This window comes from Pongo pygmaeus, chromosome 12 (assembly GCF_028885625.2).
Source record: "Pongo pygmaeus isolate AG05252 chromosome 12, NHGRI_mPonPyg2-v2.0_pri, whole genome shotgun sequence".
Taxonomy (NCBI): Eukaryota; Metazoa; Chordata; class Mammalia; order Primates; family Hominidae; genus Pongo; species Pongo pygmaeus.
Window position 1 is genome coordinate 41,049,545 of NC_072385.2, and position 17,791 is coordinate 41,067,335.

At 46.2% G+C, this 17,791-nt stretch overlaps 1 protein-coding gene across 2 annotated transcripts in view; it reads left to right on the plus strand.

Moving 5' to 3' along the window:
* Positions 1 to 17,791, plus strand: part of SH3RF3 (SH3 domain containing ring finger 3) — a 369,865-nt gene that overhangs the window by 298,070 nt on the left and 54,004 nt on the right. For both annotated transcript variants that reach the window (XM_063648534.1, XM_054475806.2), the window contains 2 exons: positions 3,887 to 4,140; positions 16,048 to 16,367. In XM_063648534.1, coding sequence (XP_063504604.1) covers positions 3,887 to 4,140; positions 16,048 to 16,367 — 574 coding nt within the window. The remainder of the gene's footprint in view (positions 1 to 3,886; positions 4,141 to 16,047; positions 16,368 to 17,791) is intronic.

Sequence of the window (17,791 nt, forward strand, 5' to 3'; positions counted from 1 at the left end):
GTGTGCACATATATACGGTGTGTTCAGTGTGTATGCGTGTGCAGTGTGTGCACGCTTCTGTGTGCTTGTGTGCATGGTATTTGTGCATGTGGGCAGTGTATGTGCAGTGTGCGTGCCTGTGCATGTGCATATGCATACCGTAAGCACAAGGTGTGTGCGCATGTGCATAATGTAGGTACAGCATGTGTGTATGCAGTATGTTTGCATGTGTGTGCAGTGTGTGTCCTCACATATAGATGTGTGATATGTAAAACACTATATACATATATGCAAAGGAAAAATGATATCTTCCCAAAGGTTAACAATTGTTGAGTGGTCGCATTGTGGTAATATATTTTTTTTCTTTGTGTTGTCAGTGTTTAATAAGTTCTTTGTTCTACTACTTTTATAAAATAGAATATGTAATTTTAGAGGCACTGAAGAGACAAGGGAATTTTTCACTGAGATGAGGGTCCACAGCTTGGTGATATCAGTCAGCCTCACTCACAGAAGCCCCTTGTGGGCATGGCCCTGTGTTGACACTGCAGGACACACACGGAAGCAAAAGACGTGGCCTTGGGTTTCTCCTGTATTTGGAACAAGGCTACAGTGGAAACAAATAACCCTTAGACCCTGCATTGATTGCTGGGCTGATTGCTGCTTGCAGAGTGGGACACATGTGGTGTTGATTTAAGCAGCTCTAGTTTTCAAGGCGATCTTCAGCCAGGGCCTCTCTCGAGGTGCCCAGAAGGGGCCTACGGGATGATGGAGTTGCCCAAAGCCTGAAAGGTCTGCAGGCGCAAGGCTGAAGGGGCAGTTAGAGATCCTTCGCTCAGGTGATGCTTAGCAGGGAAAAGCTTGAGAAGCAAACTGCAGAGGGGCTTCAGGAAATGCACCCCCTCAAACCCAGCCACCTGGTCAGAGGGGTGGCTGCTTGGAGGGTGAGCTGCCCATGGCCTCCTGTGGCTTCTTCAGTGGTGTGGGGTGACTTGTCCAGCATGCACAGCCCCGAAGAAGGTCTCTGGTCTGGATTTCCCACTCCAGTAGTAACGGATTGGCTCTCTCAGCCTACAACCGGCCTGTGCTTGAGGCCCCTGGCCTGGAGTTGGGCTCACCTGTCGTGTCATCAGATGGCTCTTCCAGGAAAGCACAGGTCACCCCTCTAGGTTAGGGGACTCCCTGACCAGCTGGCGCCCTCCAGGAAGGCGCAGCCTGAGATGGCGGGTGTCCACATCTCTGGGCTCGCTCGCCCTGCTGGGGGACATCACTCTGTCACACGCCCTACTCTTATATGAGGAGGCAGGTTCTTCCTCCACACAGCAGGTTAGAGCAGCAGCTTCTGAGGGAGGCCATCGGCTTCCCAGTTTCCAGTTTCTCTCCTCTGATTCTTCCTTTATCTTTACCTGAGAACTTCCATAGACCTTCAGAGATGTAAAGCCTGCAGTTGAAATCCAGCTTCCTTGCGTAGCATTGGGACACCGCCTGGCCAAGCAACTCCTGACGTGTGTCAATCAGTGTCACCATGGGGAGCTGTCTTAGGCGGCCCCCACCCCCACAATACTGGAATGCCTTCCACCCTTTTCCTGCTTCTGAATTAAATCCCTGAATATCCTTCAAGAGCTGGGTCCTAAGTCTACTTGCTATATGAAGCCTTGCCTGGAGGCCCTCATCCTTGCCTGTGCTGCAGTCGGGATGGACAGCTCTGCCCACCGTGTCATCCCAAGCAGCCCACTGGCAAGTTCTATAGGCATTCAGGATCTCCCCTCACAGGCCAGCCCCTGGGTCATAGTAGCCATCTCCAGCCTTGTTAACCTGGCTTCTTGCATACCATATTCATATACAAGGTGCTCAATAAATGCAGATCGAATCAATAAAAGAAATCTAGTTGCTCTGATCAAAATGTCTCCTCAAGAACTGTCTTCTCCTGCTGCCAGGGAGTTTGTTATGGGAAGATCCTCCAGCTCCTGACACTGGAGCTCTTAGGGTGGCCCGATCCCCTCCCTCCACCTCTGCTGTGCACCTCATGGTTGCTTACTCCCCTCAAGCCCTCATCGTCTGTGTTTTCTAAAGAATGGCAGAGCCAGGAATAAACATTAAGCAAAAGCCACTCCAAATCTAGCCCCAGTAACTGCAGTGTTGGGAGGTCATTGAGTGTCCTCTCTGGTTCCTTAGAGAAGGAACTGCACCTGGGTCGGCTGCCCCCAGGTCAGTATGTTGGAGGCCATGGGTCCCTCACTCCAATCTATAGCTCAGCACAAAACAGGAAATCTGGCCTTGGTCTTTATCCCCAGAAGTGGAAGACACCTGTCCCCCTCCAAAGCTGTGCCCCCAGGACTTATACTTTCTCGATCCCTACTGGGTTCAGGACAATTGCCAAAGCCACCCAGCAGAAGGCGATGCCTTATCTGGCAGTGATTGGAGGGTGAGCGAAGGCCTACTCCTTCTCGCATAGACCTGGATCCACCAGCTGTGTTTGCCCCCATCGTGCTAGGAGGCCCTGAAGTGCTGGTGGGCTCTCGGGGCTGGGAGGATAGTGCTGAGAGCTGAGCATTCTGAGTCCATTTAAAAACCTGGTGCGGGAGCAGGTGTGTGGCTCTTCCCATGAGGGCACGCACTAAGGAAGTAGGACTAGCCAAGGGTATCTCCGCCATCCTGCCGTGAGAGCAGAGGGAGAGGATTTTCTGCTGTCATGAGAGGCAGATGTGTGTCTGTATCTGTTGTGTTCAGATTTGTCAATATCACCTTGCAAATTAGTGACTCATCATTTGTGAGCCCACTTTATTTAGTTTTCAAAAATGATTTCCTCAGGGAAAAGTGAGCTCAACAGATAGCAAATGGGATTTTTAAATTCATGGTTTTGGCTGACCTGCTAACAAGCTTGATTGCTGGGTGAAGTTCAGCACAGCTCTGAGGGCTGGGGAAGGAGGACACCACCCAGGGTCCACTAGCAGGTGAGTCCTTTTCCAAGAGGCCCCTCTCCTCTCAGCTGCTGTGCAGAAACCCTCACTCTGTGTTGCCAGGAGCTTCCCTGCTAGAGGTCATGCCCAGTGATACCAGCCACAGGGAGATGGCTGGACCAGGCGCAGGAGACAGGTGGGCAGGCAGCCTGTTCTCCCACCTGTGGCTTCTTGGTGTGTCTTGAAATAAGATCCTGAAGGGACAGAAACAGGAATTTACCCAGCCCTTGGACAAATGGAAGACATTTAATTCCCCTGAAACTGAATCCACAGAAGCTTCCAAACCCCTAACTCTGCCATATTTCACATCGCTGCCTCCAGGACATGGGTTAATTGCAAATACACAGAGGGAAAGCGTGAAAAGCCCCATTTCCAGAGTGTTCCTCTTGTGTGAGCTGATGTCATCTGGAAACTTCGGAATGAAAGGGCATCTATTTCTGGTATAGAACTGCAAGCTCCCAGACATTCTCAGAAGGACATCGTGCTGTGTGTGCCCTTTCCCAGCAGCCAGCAGGTGCGAGGTGGCAGTTGTGCCAGAGGGGCCCGCATCCTTTCCATCCTTTCCCCAACGTGCGGGATGTGTCAAGGCCTCGCAGGACATGACTCAGTCATCTGTTCTTTCTGGATGTATCTGGAGACACACAGCTGTTTGTAAGAACAAATTAAGGCAGTAGCTGTGGTATAAAAGATTTGATTCGGCTCATTCCTCTGTTTCTCAGGGTGGCTTTGCTATCTCTTAAATATTTCACACTGACAGTTAGCACCCCATGAAGGTTTTGTAAAGGGGGCCCTTCTGCCCAGTGACGGGCATTGTTTTAGGACTTCGTCCCCGTATCAGTTGGCCTTCATCTCTTAGAGCCAGCAGGTCAGAGCGAGGCTCTGCCAGAGGCCCACCTGGCGCGATTGCCTCTGAGCCTCTCATCAGAATTCCTTCTGCTTTCTCTCCATAGGGTGCCTGCAGGAGGGGCAGGGCCGCCCCGGAATAATGTGGTTGGAGGGTCTCCACTGGCCAAAGGGATAACCACAACCATGCACCCAGGCAGTGGGAGTCTGAGCAGCCTGGCCACTGCCTCCAGGCCCGCCCTGCCCATCACCACTCCCCAGGCCCACGCCCAGCACCCCACAGCCTCGCCCCCAACAGGCAGCTGTCTACGGCACTCAGCCCAGCCAGCGGCCAGCCAAGCCCGGAGCACCATTTCAACAGGTACGTTCACAGGGGCCTCACCCTGCAGGGCATCAACAAGGAGGCTTCCTGGGACATGCTTGTGAGACACATCTTGGCCCAAGGCCCCAGCAGTGCATGTGCGGCTGGTGGTATGTGCTTGTCATGCTCGTGAACATCTGATCTGCAGGAAGTTCACTTGCCTTATCATGTTACCCATCCTGGCAGCTGAAGTAAATTTACAAATATTTACACATTTCATTGTGGCAAGAGGGCCTCATAGACTAATAAGATTAACACTGGCACTTTCGAATGCCTCCCCCATGAATGACTGTGGGCCGGCCACATGGGTCTTCCATCTGCCGGGCCCTGCAGGGCTTCCCAGCTAGGCGGCATCTCACAAGACAGGGCTGGGGTGAGACTCGGGCCCGGACTCTTCCCTTTCTGAAGTGCTCTGAGGCAGGAGGAATGACAGCTGTTGATCCTTTGCCTTCATGGCAGCTGGAGAAACTTAAGGAAAACCGGTTTGGCCCCAGGATGTGAGATGAAAAGAAATTATGGGGTGGGCCTTAAAGGCATAAAGAAGGTAAGCACATCTTGGTTGGTGGCTTAGTGTTGAGCTAATAAGAACTGCTGATGCTGGATTCACAGGATGATCTGGGAGCCCATGCCACAGCATCTTCCACCACGGTGGAGCCAGTGATGCTGGCATGATGCCAAGTACCCCAGGACAAGAGGAGATCACACAGAATCTCTCTTTCCACCCCAACCCTGTCCTCTCAGAAATCATCTGTTTTTCTCAAAGTGGGGCTTAAAGGGCAAAAAGAATGTAAATTCATGGAAGCAATAAAATGTACTATTTCTTAGACCAACAAACACGATGACCCATTAGAAGTGTCCAGAAAGCAGCTTCTCAAGTATGAAAAGAGGAGACAACACTTAGGTCAGCAGAGGCCATATTTCCTTCCTTATCTTAGCTGATGGGACAAGGGGTGGGGGGTAAATGTCTGTCATCCACTTGCCCACCCAAGTGGGTGCAGGGTAGACTTCAGGTATCCAGTGCCCAGCATCGTCACTGGGTGCAGGTGGACTTTGAGTGCCTGATGTCTGGCACCATCAGTGGGTATAGGGTGAACTTTGGATGCCCAGTGTCTGGCACCATCAGTGGCTGCAGGTGAACTTCAGGTGCCCAGTGTCCAGCCTTGTGCTGGTGGTGTACCTGTCAAGCAGTGGGTAATTTAGCACTAGGAAAGCTTCATGGGTGGTCTGAGGACTACCCTGGTGTCAGAGCCTTCAAGACCTACTCTGCCATCTCAGATTCTGTAAGTCTCTACTAGTATCTTTTTTACTTAAATTAGCTAAGAATGATTCTTGGTTTTCACAACCCTGGCTCCAGGGCCCTGGGAAAGAATCTGCAGCAATATTACCTGGTGCCCAAGCCCACACTGCAACCCATGACCTTCTGATCAGCCATCCTTCAGCATGGTTTACGTGGATCTGTGTTTTTTGGTAGCCTCTAGCTGGGGATACAGTCATTGCAGTTGGCAAGTGATCTGGTGATCTGAAGTCGTGCTCCCTGAATGGTCAGAGGCAGCCAATATGCTGATCTGTTTGGCCCCTGGAGCACCCAGGCAGGACCAGGGGAGCAAAAGTCCCAGGCCAGGTCCCTTCTGGTTATAAACATCTCATCCAATCAGCCCAGCGTGCTGTACAAATGTTTCCACATGCACCCGCACTAGAAAGGGTGAGTGGCCCTACTCATCACGGTGAGTCAGCATCCCAGTGCAGTGGCCCTGGGTTGTCTGCCCAGAATAGCCAGTATAATGGTCTTTCCACACCAAGCCTTGCTAGAAACGTTCCCAATTCAAAGAAGAAATGGAGCCCTGCCAGTCACTTCTCCCTCTGTGGAATAACAAGCAGTATCAAAAGAAATTGGCAAGGCTGTGGGGCAGTGCAACATTGTGTCTCAGTCCTCCATCACCATAGTAACCACGAGGGCGCCACGGGCATTCTCTTCCATCAGTTTAATGTTACACACGGGGAGAGTGAGGCACGGGATTGTTAAACGGCTCCCCAGTGCATCCCAGCCCAGCACTTGTCCCCACACTATTGCTGTCACAGCCAGGTTAAAGAATGACTCCTACTGAGCCATATCAGTAAATTAAATGCCACTGAGTTCCTGCGGCATTTTCCACTTCATTCTGCATTTAGAGAGAGAAAAAACACTGTTGACCGTCCAAGTAATGGATTGTTCCCTGCAGTAATTGCCCATTTCAGCAGACCCCAACCCCGGTGGGTGGGAGGCATTTCATCAATGTTCTCATCTCGAGCCAAAGTCAGGCAGTTTGACAAAGGCTTAATTGCATTGGCCATAGCATCCAATATGATTTGTTCTACTTGATTAATGTAACTCCTTTCCCAAGGGCAGAGCACCCCCTGTAAAGTGCCAGTGTTCCTTGCACACTCCTGTCTGTGCTTAGCAGGAGTAAGAGCCCAGCATAGCCATGAATTCATCAGCAAAAAAGCACCGAGAAGGAGCTAGATACAGGCAAGGCACCCTGCAGGGGTCTGGAAACAGAGGAGAACCAGACAAGCCCCATTTCCACCCCGGTTAGAGAGAATGACTAGAAAACAAAGTTCTGTGGTGGGTTTGGTAAAGTGCTGCAAAGGAGGCCTGCTTAGGTATTAAGAGAGTGTGGAGGAGGGAATTCATTCCGACTGGGGAGGAAAATAGGAGGGGGATTGGGAGTAGGGCATATGGAAAGTTTTCAAGAGGAGGTGATAATGCCTTGAATCTTAAAGGACAAATAGGAAGTGTCTGAGCAGACAAAACAGAAAGGAGGTTCTGAGCAGAGGAACCAGCATGAACAATGGCCTGGCAATGAGGAAGAGCATAACTCTCGTTTTGGGGAATTTTATTTAGTTGTGACATGACTGAAGCAAAGCTATGGAAGAAGGAGAAGTCTAGTGTGTAGATGACAGTTCCCTGCAGAGGCACACTGTCCTTTAAATCTGAAAGGTGGGTAGAGCTCAGCATGCAACAGTAGGAGAGTGTGGGAAGCAGTCAGGACGGGGAAGCATGGGGAGCTCTTGGGCTGCCGAGGCCAGGGGCCCATGGACTCTGGAATACGGATAGGATGCGGGAGCAAAGAAAGACCCGCAGTGAAGCTGAAAAGCTAAGCAGAGCAGAGCATGGAGTTTCTTCTAGACCATGTAAGGAATTTAGATGTTTATCCTAAGGGCAGTGGGGCACATTAAAGGGTGTTGAATAATAGACATAGTCGTATTTTTGTATTTAAAAGATAGAGCTAGACTTCTGCTTATGGCCAATCTGAAGTGATGAGGACAGGAATTACTCTCCCACATGAAACAAATTTAAAAAGCCAAATATATAAAACAACAGTTTTCAAGACACCAGACAACCAAGGACTGATTCATGAGAGAAGTTGCAGGCAGTGGCAAAGGGAGGCAGGTAACCAGGTGGAGGAGCCCCACAGACTCTCTGCAGTGAGGATGTGGAGGTCAGAGTTTGTGTGACAGAGAGGGCTTGAGTTTCCAGGGCAGTGACCAGAGAGGAGAGAGCAGCACAGAAAGGCTGCAGAGCACGCCCTGAGATCTTCAGCCGACAACTCATCTGCATATGAACATGAGAAACATACCCAAAGCCAGGAAAAGAATCAAAGAAAGAAAGGATTAGTGCTAACAGTGCCCAGAATACACACCAGCTGGAAATAGTGCCTGTTCCCACCAGCCAGACTGGAAAAATTGCAGAAATCACCAGGCATTGAGTAATCTACACAGGACCTTGCCTCTGTAGTGGTCAGACTGAGCACTGTTCCAATTTCACCCAACAGAGCTCAAAAATAACACTCAAGAGTCAAACTATTTCTGATTAATTTAACTTTGTCCCAGAACAAAGCTTAAGAATATTTATAGGAATACCAAAAAAAAAACAATTCCAGCTCTCAACAACATAAAAATCACAATGTCTGATGTCCAATAAAAAATTATGAGGCATGCAAAGGAGCTGGAAAATATGACTTATAATGAAGGGATCAGTCAATCAATCAAAACTGACCCCAAATTGACATAGATGTTGCAAAGACATTTAAAAATGATATTACAGTTGCCTTTCACATACTCAGAAAGTTAAGTAGAGACATAAGAGACCCAAATCACACTTCTAGAAATAAAAACTACAGTGTGTGAGATCAAGAATATACTAGATGGAATTAATGGCAGTTTAAACATTGCTGAAGAAAAAATATTTGTAAACTTGAAGATACAGTAATAGAAGCCGTGGAAAGTGAAACACAGAGATAAAAGACAATTTTGAAAAATGAACGGAATCAGTGAGCAATGGGACAACTTTAAGTGGCCTAATATATATGTAATTGGAGTCTCCAATATAGAGGAGAGAGGTAGGACAGAAAAATGATTTGAAGAAATAATGACCAAAATTGTTCCAAATTTGATGAAAACCACAAACACAGTTCAAAGACAGTTGGTGAACACCAAGCACAGGAAACATGAAGAGAACTGTAACAAGGCAAATCACAATCAAATTGTTCAAAATCTCACGTAAAGAAAACACTGAAAACAGCCAGAGGAAAAAAACATACACTACATGAAATAGAAAAAAAGATAAGGATAAGGATGATGTCAAGAACAGTTCAAGTGAGACGATAGTAGAATAACCAAAAAACATACTGAAAGAAATATACCTGTCAATCTAGTACTCTACTCCCAGCAAAAATATCTTTCAGAAAAAGCAAAATAAAGAATTATTCAGAAATAATAAAACTAAAAGATTTTGTCACTAATAAATCCACACTATTGGCCTGGCGCAGTGGCTCACGCCTGTAATCCCAGCACTTTGGGAAGCCGAGACGGGCAGATCACGAGGTCAGGAGATCGAGACCATCCTGGCTAACACAGTGAAACCCCGTCTCTACTAAAAACACAAAAAATTAGCCAGGCATGTTGGCGGGCGCCTGTAGTCACAGCTACTCAGGAGGCTGAGGCAGGAGAATGGCGTGAACCTGGGAGGCGGAGCTTGCAGTGAGCCGAGATCGCGCCACTGCACTCCAGCCTGGGCGTTGGAGCGAGACTCCACCTCAAAAAAAAAAAAAAAGAAAAAATCCACACTATTAGAAAGGTAAAAATGAAATTATTTAGAAAGAAGGCAAATGATACCAGATGAAAATGAAGATCTATACAAAGGAATGAAAAGCACTGGAAATGGTAACTACATAGATAAATATATAAGATGTTTTCTTATTATTTGAGTATCTTTAAAATATAATTGACTGTTTAAACAAAAGTGAAAGCAATCTAGTTTGGGATTTAAAACTCAAAAGTAAAATGTACAATAAACAAAAACACAAAGTTTGGGAAGGGAGAAGTGGAAGTTTGGTATACTACTGTAACATTCTTATACTATGAATCTTTATGTTATGAAATCATTTGTAAATGACTATAATAAAGATGTAAACAGTCACTATGAAACAAAAAGTTACAGCAAATAAGCTAAAAGGGAATAAAAAGGAATCATGAAAACATCCAAAAGAAAGCATTAACAGAAGGGAAAAGAAACAATACATGGGTCAAAGAACATATAGTAGGATGGTAGGTTTAAACCTAATCATGTAAGTAATCACACAAAATGTAAATGGTCTAAATAACCCTAAATATAATGCAGAAATTGTCACATATTACTAAAAACAAACAAAAAACCAACGGTGTGCTGTAAGAAACATACTTTAATACTTCAAGTCTAAAGACATAAATAAGCTAAAAGTGAAGGGATGGAACAAGTTATACACATTCTCATTATTCAGTGGTAGTTACATTCTATGAAGTTATCATGAGCAGTGAATTTGTGAATACTGAACTATTGCTTCTAGATGAAATTGTGTGTGGCATGCGTGCATGGGTGTGTACACATATCTCACATAAATTACCATCTTGTTCTGGTAGATTCTATTTTACTTATTTGACAAAAGAGAAAATGAGGTTCAGAAGGATTAAGTGGCTGACCTGAGGCTGCCCTATTAACAGGTGCCAGAGCTGGGATTCAAATACTGTCCAACTGGCCTCAGAGCCAAAACTTTCTGCATTATACTGTGTTGCCCCCTATCAGCTCTATCCTCCTGTCATCTCTGTGTGACACTGAAACAAAAATCGCCTTGTTCAACCTCAGCTGGGAATATGGGTGTCAGGCAACTGAAATTTTTGCCATTTCATGAATGTCTGAAAATAACTGAAAGCACCACAGATAATGACTTGGGGATTACAAATCGTTTTTCACTAGTAGAAGAATTTGCAAATACAGAATCTGCCAATAATGAGAATAGATTATACCATGCTAATATTAATCAAAAGAAAGCTGGAGTGGTTATCTTAATCAGATAGAGCAGAATTTATAAAAATTATTAGAGATAAAAAGGCAATTTCGTAACAATAAAGGGGTCAGTTCATTAAGAAGACATAACAGTTCTAAATATTTATACACCAAGTAACAGAACTTCAAAATACATAAGCAATATGAATAAAGGTACAAGGAGAAATAAACAAATCTACAATTATGGTCAGAGACTTTCATGTCTCAATAATTGATAGAACAGTTAGACATAAAATGGTAAAAATTTAAAACATTAGAACAACAGTATAATCAACTTGACTTAGTTGACGTTAGTGAAACATTCTACCCAACAACAGCGAAATGCACCTTCTTTTCAAGTGCACACAGAACATTTACTGAGATAGATTATATACTGGGCCATAATATTTTTAAGTTTCAGCACATTTAAAGGGATTCAAGTCATGGAAACTACATTCCCTGACCACAGTGGCATTGAATTAGAAATCATTAATACAAATAATAACAAACATTTGATATACTCAAATATTTGAAAACTAAATAACAGTTTACTTCAAAATGACCCATATATTAAAGAACAAATCAAAAGGGATATTATAAAGCATTTTGAGCTGAATGAAATGAAAAAGAACAGTGAACTTGGGAAGCTAACACTGATTTAGAGACTTCTTATAAAACTACAGTAATTAAGTTCATGTGATATTGTTGTAAAGATGTTTGTTTTTAATATTTAAAAAGTCAACTCTATGGGTGTATATAAAATGGAACACACAACAGCCAAGTGCTGAAGCACTGGCCTACTGGCTGTAGGATAAAAAGCAGGCCTTGTTGGCTGACTTTCAAATCCTGCAGGAGAATATGGACAGGAAGCCCCTGTGAGAATCAGGGGACTAGAGCCAGGTGTGCCAGTTCTAAAAGCTCCATCATTTTCCAGGGGATAGGCCGTACTAAGCCTCCACCTGGGGTGTGAGAGAAAGAAGAGAGAGAACCCCAACCCTGGTCATGGTGCTGGGTTTGAGGATGGCTCTGGCCTGAGGACTAGGACTAGCTCAGCATCCTCTCTGCAGGACCAGAACTCCAAGAAGCCCATTAAACCTAGTTCTAAGGGAGGGTCCCAGAGGCCAGACAGCACTAACAACAGTACTGCCAGACCCAGAAAAGTAGACAAAGAGCCACAAGCTCAGGGTGAGCTGGCACACTAAGATTTCAAAGCACAAAAGGGAAACTCACACATAAGTTAGCCGATAAACTCAAGAGATGGGAGGAAAATAAGGGAGAAATCTGAGAGCATCTTTGAAATCAGTATGTTTAAGATCTAAGAGGAAAAGAAGGAATAACATACACACACACAAAAAAAGAAAAACAGGAAGCTATGAAAAAATGGGTGGATGGCTATGAATCAGAAACAACTGGATATGAAAAAGAACCAATTTGAAATTTTGGAGAGGAAAAATATATATTTAAATACAAAACCTCTGTAGGTAGCATAAACTCTAGACACAGTTGAAAGTGGAATTAGTGAAATGGGAAAGCCATACAAAGGAGTTTATCCAGAATACAGAGCAGAGATGAAAAATATGAAAGAGATGTATAAACATGGAGGATAGATTGAGGAGCTCCAAACTACTTTTAACAGGATTTTCATAACTGGAAAATAGAAGGGATGGGACAGAGAGAAGATTCAAAGGAGTAGTCCCTGAGAATTCTCCAAAATTGAAGAGGGGCTCAAGTCCTCACACAGAAAGCACAAAGAGTGCAGAGTAGGAAAAATAACCAAAAATCCAAACCTAAACATGCTGAACTTAAAGCATCAAAGGATAAGGAAAATACTATAAAAGCTGCCAGAGGGCAGATACAGATTACTTACATAGAAATGAATAAAAATATAAGAAAGAGCCAGTGTACACACTATTTCAAAAATATTAAGTGTAAAGAAAAATGGGAAAAGGAGGTACTAGCTAAAAGAGGATAAGGTATAGAAGGAAGATTATTTATTAAATGGGAGAGACAACTGGTTAATAAATTATGGGGGAAAGCTAATAAAGAGGCTAAATATATGAGAGAAGGGATGAGCCAGAGAAGGTATCAAGGATGTGGGTGAAGGTGTTGACCTGGTGGGACCCAGAGTCCTTGTGACTGGAAGGGAGGGGTGTGGGGAAGTAGAGAGGGGGGTTGGCTTGGAATTGTGGGAGTTCCATTTCATCCCTGAAGTGGGAAGCGATACCCCTGAAAATAAGGAAAGGACAAAGCTGGTGATGCAGTAGGTCATTTATTCATTCCCCTATCATTTATAAAGCACCTACAGATACTAGGGACATAGAGTGAACTGAGTGAGGGCTCACAGTCCTTGGAGGCTGCAGCGGGACTGAAACACACCAAAAGTTTAAAGAAGAGAGGAAAGGGAAAAGCAGGGACCATGGGTGGTGCTTTCCTAAGCAGCCTTCATCTCTCAGCTGGACTTCAAAGAAGGTGTGGGCTACTTTGGCATCACTAACAAGTAGTCCCAGCCAGCTTGGGGTTGGGGTACCCGGGGTGGGTGAAAATAAGGGTAAATCCTACCAGAGATGAGCACATTCTTCACCAGCCAGTGTCATGACCTGAGCTGTGCCTTGCTTTCTCACGCTACAGTTTTTCTTCTCCAGTGGTTCCATTCTGTGAAATCAGAAGTGACGTGGCTGGGGCTCTTTTTTCCTCAGAGACTCACTCTTTTCTTCAAAAAATGTACAGAGCACCTTCTACATGCCAGGCACCATTGCGCGTGTTATCGTGAATTAAGCAGCCATGTCCCCACCTCGTGGAGCTCCGTTGCACAGTGGGGACAGGCAATGAACAATCAGCCTCTAGCAAACATGTAAATTACACAACTGTGAGGAGCTAAGAGCCTTAGGGGCAAAGGAAAGCTGGAGCTAGAGCAGGAGCAGGGGAGGCTGAGGCTGCAGGGTCAGGCAGCACCGTGAAGGTGGTAGGCAGGTCTCTAGAAGGTGGTATCTGAGCCTTCCAGGCACCCGAGGGTCCCGCCTTACAGCTATGAGGGAGGTGAGGTCTATGGGCAGGGGTGCTGGCACTGTGCCTCTGAGGTGACCAGGAGCCAGTCCTATTGGCAGAGTGGCCAGGAGGCCAGTGTGGCTGAGGGGAGAGTATTAGGAGGTGAGGTTGGAGCTTGCTGGAACACACTCCCTCTCTTCTTTGGTGCCTGGATGAGCAAAGTAGTGTGGCAGGCAAGGGGAAGTCGGCCAGGAGGTAGAGGCCAGCCACGTACAGCCCAGGGGCACAGACCCTGGTGCAGTCCCAATGCCGAGGGCCACAGCGCTTCCCTGGCAGGCTGTCACCCCCTTCCAGGGACCCTGGACCGAGAGAAGGGGAATCAGACAGCTGAGGGGAGAGATGAATAAATCTCGAGGAGCGGCCTCCGAGTTAGGGTTTCCAGGGTGATTAAATGACCCGAGGCCCCTGGATCTGTGTGATTGCCTGACCTGCTCTCCTTGTAAATGTGGAGCTGTGTTGGGTTAGGATCAAATGTTTCAAGTTTCCAACCCAGCTGAAGCCCTGAATATTAAAAAAAAAAAAAAAAGAAAAAAGAAAAAAGAAAAAACAGAAAAAAAAAACCCCACATAAATCAGCCTTTCTGTATTTCACCTCGTAGAAACAGCAGGCTGCCCAAGTCCCGGAGAATCCAGGATCACATAATTAGATCTCACCAGCGCTTCACACACGGCTATGTCAGAAGAAGGCCCGACTCCCAGATGGAGAGCTTTGTATGTCTTACAGTGCTACTTCCCGTGGCCTCCAAACGCTGTTAGGATTAACGAGTGCATAGTTGGGGGCTGAGAAGATTGTTTTTATTGCATGTATTTTCTTTCATGCTCTGAAGCCATGAATGCCACAAAGTCTGCTGGTAGAAAATGATTACAGTATGACATAATTTTTCTCTGCCTTAAGAATGCACAGCAGCTGGATGTGAGCTGCGTGGTGCTGCCTGGGCCACTTGGTATAAAGCAGTGTCTGATGCTCAGCCCAGGTCTCCACTTGGGCCAGAACAACCCAGGACACAAGTCACCATTCCCCTGGGGACGTTCATTCTCTCCCAGCATTTGTTTCATCCATATTTATTAAGGAGAAAATTCCCTGAAATTACTAACACACATAGTAGCAGGATTACTATTAATGTGGTGGTGTGTTTGAAGGGAGCTGTATCTTTTCATATGGGAGATTTTTGCAAATGTTACAACTTTCAATCCCTAACATCTTTAAGAATTGTTTTTGCTGGCAGCAAGGTGGTGGATCCACAGTTGTAAGGTTCCAGTTTTGTAAACCTGGAAGCCCGGTGCTTCGACATGCAGGCACAGCAGCAAATGCAGGCAGATGGCAGCAGGGTGGTGGGCGGCTTCTCCTCCAGGCTGCTGCTGGGAGAAACGTCTGCTGCTTTCTTTCTGCAGTTGTCCCCAGCCAAGGCAGCTCTCACATGCTCAGCCCTCACTCAGCAAGATGACATACCCAGTGTGGAAACCAAGGACCAGCCAGGCCAGTTCAGGATCAAGAGTAACTAGAGTCAAGCTTGATCGGCTTGCGTGCAGTGGTGCTTAATAATTCAGGGGACATCTTGAGGCTTCACCGAGATGCTTTCACAGGCTTTATGTTTATGAGCATTTTACAACCGTATTTCAAAACCATATTTTCAAAATTTTTCTGAGTGCTTCAGCTCATCACAGCAGAGAAAATTAGAGCAGGAGTCCCCAGCCTCCAAGCCACAGACCAATTCCGGTCCATGGCCTGTTAGGAACTGGGCTTCACAGCAGGTTGTGAGTGGTGGGTGAGCAAGGAAAACTTCATCTGTATTTACAGCCCCTCCTCAATGCTTGCATTACCACCTGAGCTCCACCACCCATCACATTAGCAGCGGCATTAGGTTCTCATAGGAGCACAAACCTTACTCCACATATGTGAGATCTAAGTTGCATGCTCCTTATGAGAATCTAATGGCTGATGATCTGTCACTGTCTCTCATCACCTCTAGATGGGACTGTCTAGTTGCAGGAAAATAAGCTCAGTGGTCCCACTGATTCTATGTTATGGTAAGTTGTATAATTATTTCACTATATACTACAATGTAGTAATAATAGAAATAAAGTACATAACAAATGTAATGCGCTTGAATCATCCTGAAACCATCCCCTGCCTCAGTCTGTGGAAAAATTGTCTTCCACGAAACGGGTCATTGGTGCCAAAATGGTTGGGGACCGCTGAGTTAAGGGACTTCATAGAACTGGAAATGTGCCCATGTTCATGGCAACCTTGGCAAAGCTGTTTTAGCTCCACCTGAGGAAAGGGGTGTTTTGAGCCGTGGCAGGGCCCCCTGATCCCTTGGGCTTTGGAAGATAGGAATGCATTTTCAGGGTTTCTTGGCCTGTTTCTCCATCTGTGAAGAGGCCAGTTCTGTCTGGAGACACTTCAGAGAGAGGCTGGGAGTGCTCGAGGAGGGAGCCTGAGTGTGCACTGCAGCTGCCTGGCAGGCATCGCAAGTTGCAAACTAACCTTTCAACCTGCTCTCTCTCCAACCCCGTCTCCAGCTGCCCACTCTGCAGCCCAGGCTCAGGACCGGCCAACTGCCACCGTGTCACCCCTGCGCACTCAGAACTCTCCATCCCGCCTGCCTGCCACCAGCCTCAGGCCCCACTCGGTGGTGTCCCCGCAGCACAGCCACCAGCCCCCGGTGCAGATGTGCCCACGGCAGGCCATCCCCCTCACATCAGCAGCATCAGCTATCACACCTCCCAATGTCAGTGCCGCAAACCTCAACGGGGAGGCCGGAGGGGGACCCATCGGTGTTCTGTCCACATCCAGCCCCACCAACACGGGATGCAAACTAGACGAGAAGAAAAGTGAAAAGGTAAGAGCCCCATCCTGGATGAGCCCTGGGGTAGAGGCCAGCTGCTTACTGTAACTCTTTGGCACTAGGTGGCAGTGGCATTTGTGCAACTGAAGCTAGCATGTGGGCTCCAAGCGCCTGCCCCTAGATGAACCAGGCGTGTGACAGAGAGGGAGACAAACCACCAGAGCAGCTGGTTGGAGAGGAATCAGGCAGGCCTTGGGTGCTGGCAGGGCCATGCAAGTCCAGCTACATTTCTCATGCAAATCAGAAAAAGGTGTCCTCTCTTGAAAATGCCTTAGTTCCATCTGTTGTAAAATCATTGTAATATACTCATTTTGTTAGAACGAGATATTTATTGCCATGTGCTGGGATATTGTAATAATAAATATACAAATCTACGTGTGCGGTGTGAACAGCACCCACTCCCTTCAATATGTCATCCTTGTGCAGTCCACAACCTGTTCAACCATATGGGACAGGCCTGTTTCCTGAGGAGCAATGAGAAGGAACAGGAGAATGCTGACCTGATGGCTGGTGTGTTTTTTAGCTATTCTTTTAGCCATGAAGTGCTGATTTCATAAAAGAAAATCTGGGCCAGGCCTGGTGGCTCAAGCCTGTAATCTCAGCACTTTGGGAGGCTGAGGCGGGCGGATCACCTGAGGTCAGGAGTTTGAAACCAGCCTGGCCAACATGGCAAAACCCCATCTCTACTAAAAATACAAAAATTAGCCAGGCATGGTGGCGTGCGCCTGTAATCCCAGCTACCCAGGAGGCTGAAGCAGGAGAATCACTGGAAACCGGGGGGCAGAGCCTGCAGTGAGCCAAGATTGTGCCACTGCACTCCAGCCTAGGCAACAGAGCAAGACTGCATCTCAAAAAAAAAAGAAAAAGAAAGAAAATCTGAGTCCAAGAAACTTGTTCCAGTTGCCACCCCGCTAGACGTTAGATTAACCAGGATGAGAATCCAGACTTCTAAATCAGTGCTGTCCAGCAGAAACATAATGCAAACCTCAAATCTAATTTTAAATTTTCTAGTAGCCACATTTTTAAAAAGTAAAATTAATTTTAAAATAAATTTAAAAGGTGAAATTCATTTTAATAGCTTATTCCATTAAACCCAATATTCAGAATATTATTGTTTCAACATGTAACCTATGTTTTAAAATTGTTGATTAGATATTTTAGTATTTTTTTTTTACATGAAGTTTTTGGAAGCCCATGTGAAATCCAATAAGCAATTCTCCAGGGCTCAGGGTCCATGCACTGCCTGAGGCTGTATCCCTAGGGCGTTGGGCTGGGTGCTGGGCAAGGAGCCACTCTGTGTATTGGCCTTGCTGCCTGAGTGGTTTAGGGATTGTTCTCTCTTGGCTTGACTGATTCTGCGGATCTTTTGACATCTTTCCATATAACATTAGTCTTTGGATCAGGATGTCTTAGCCAGG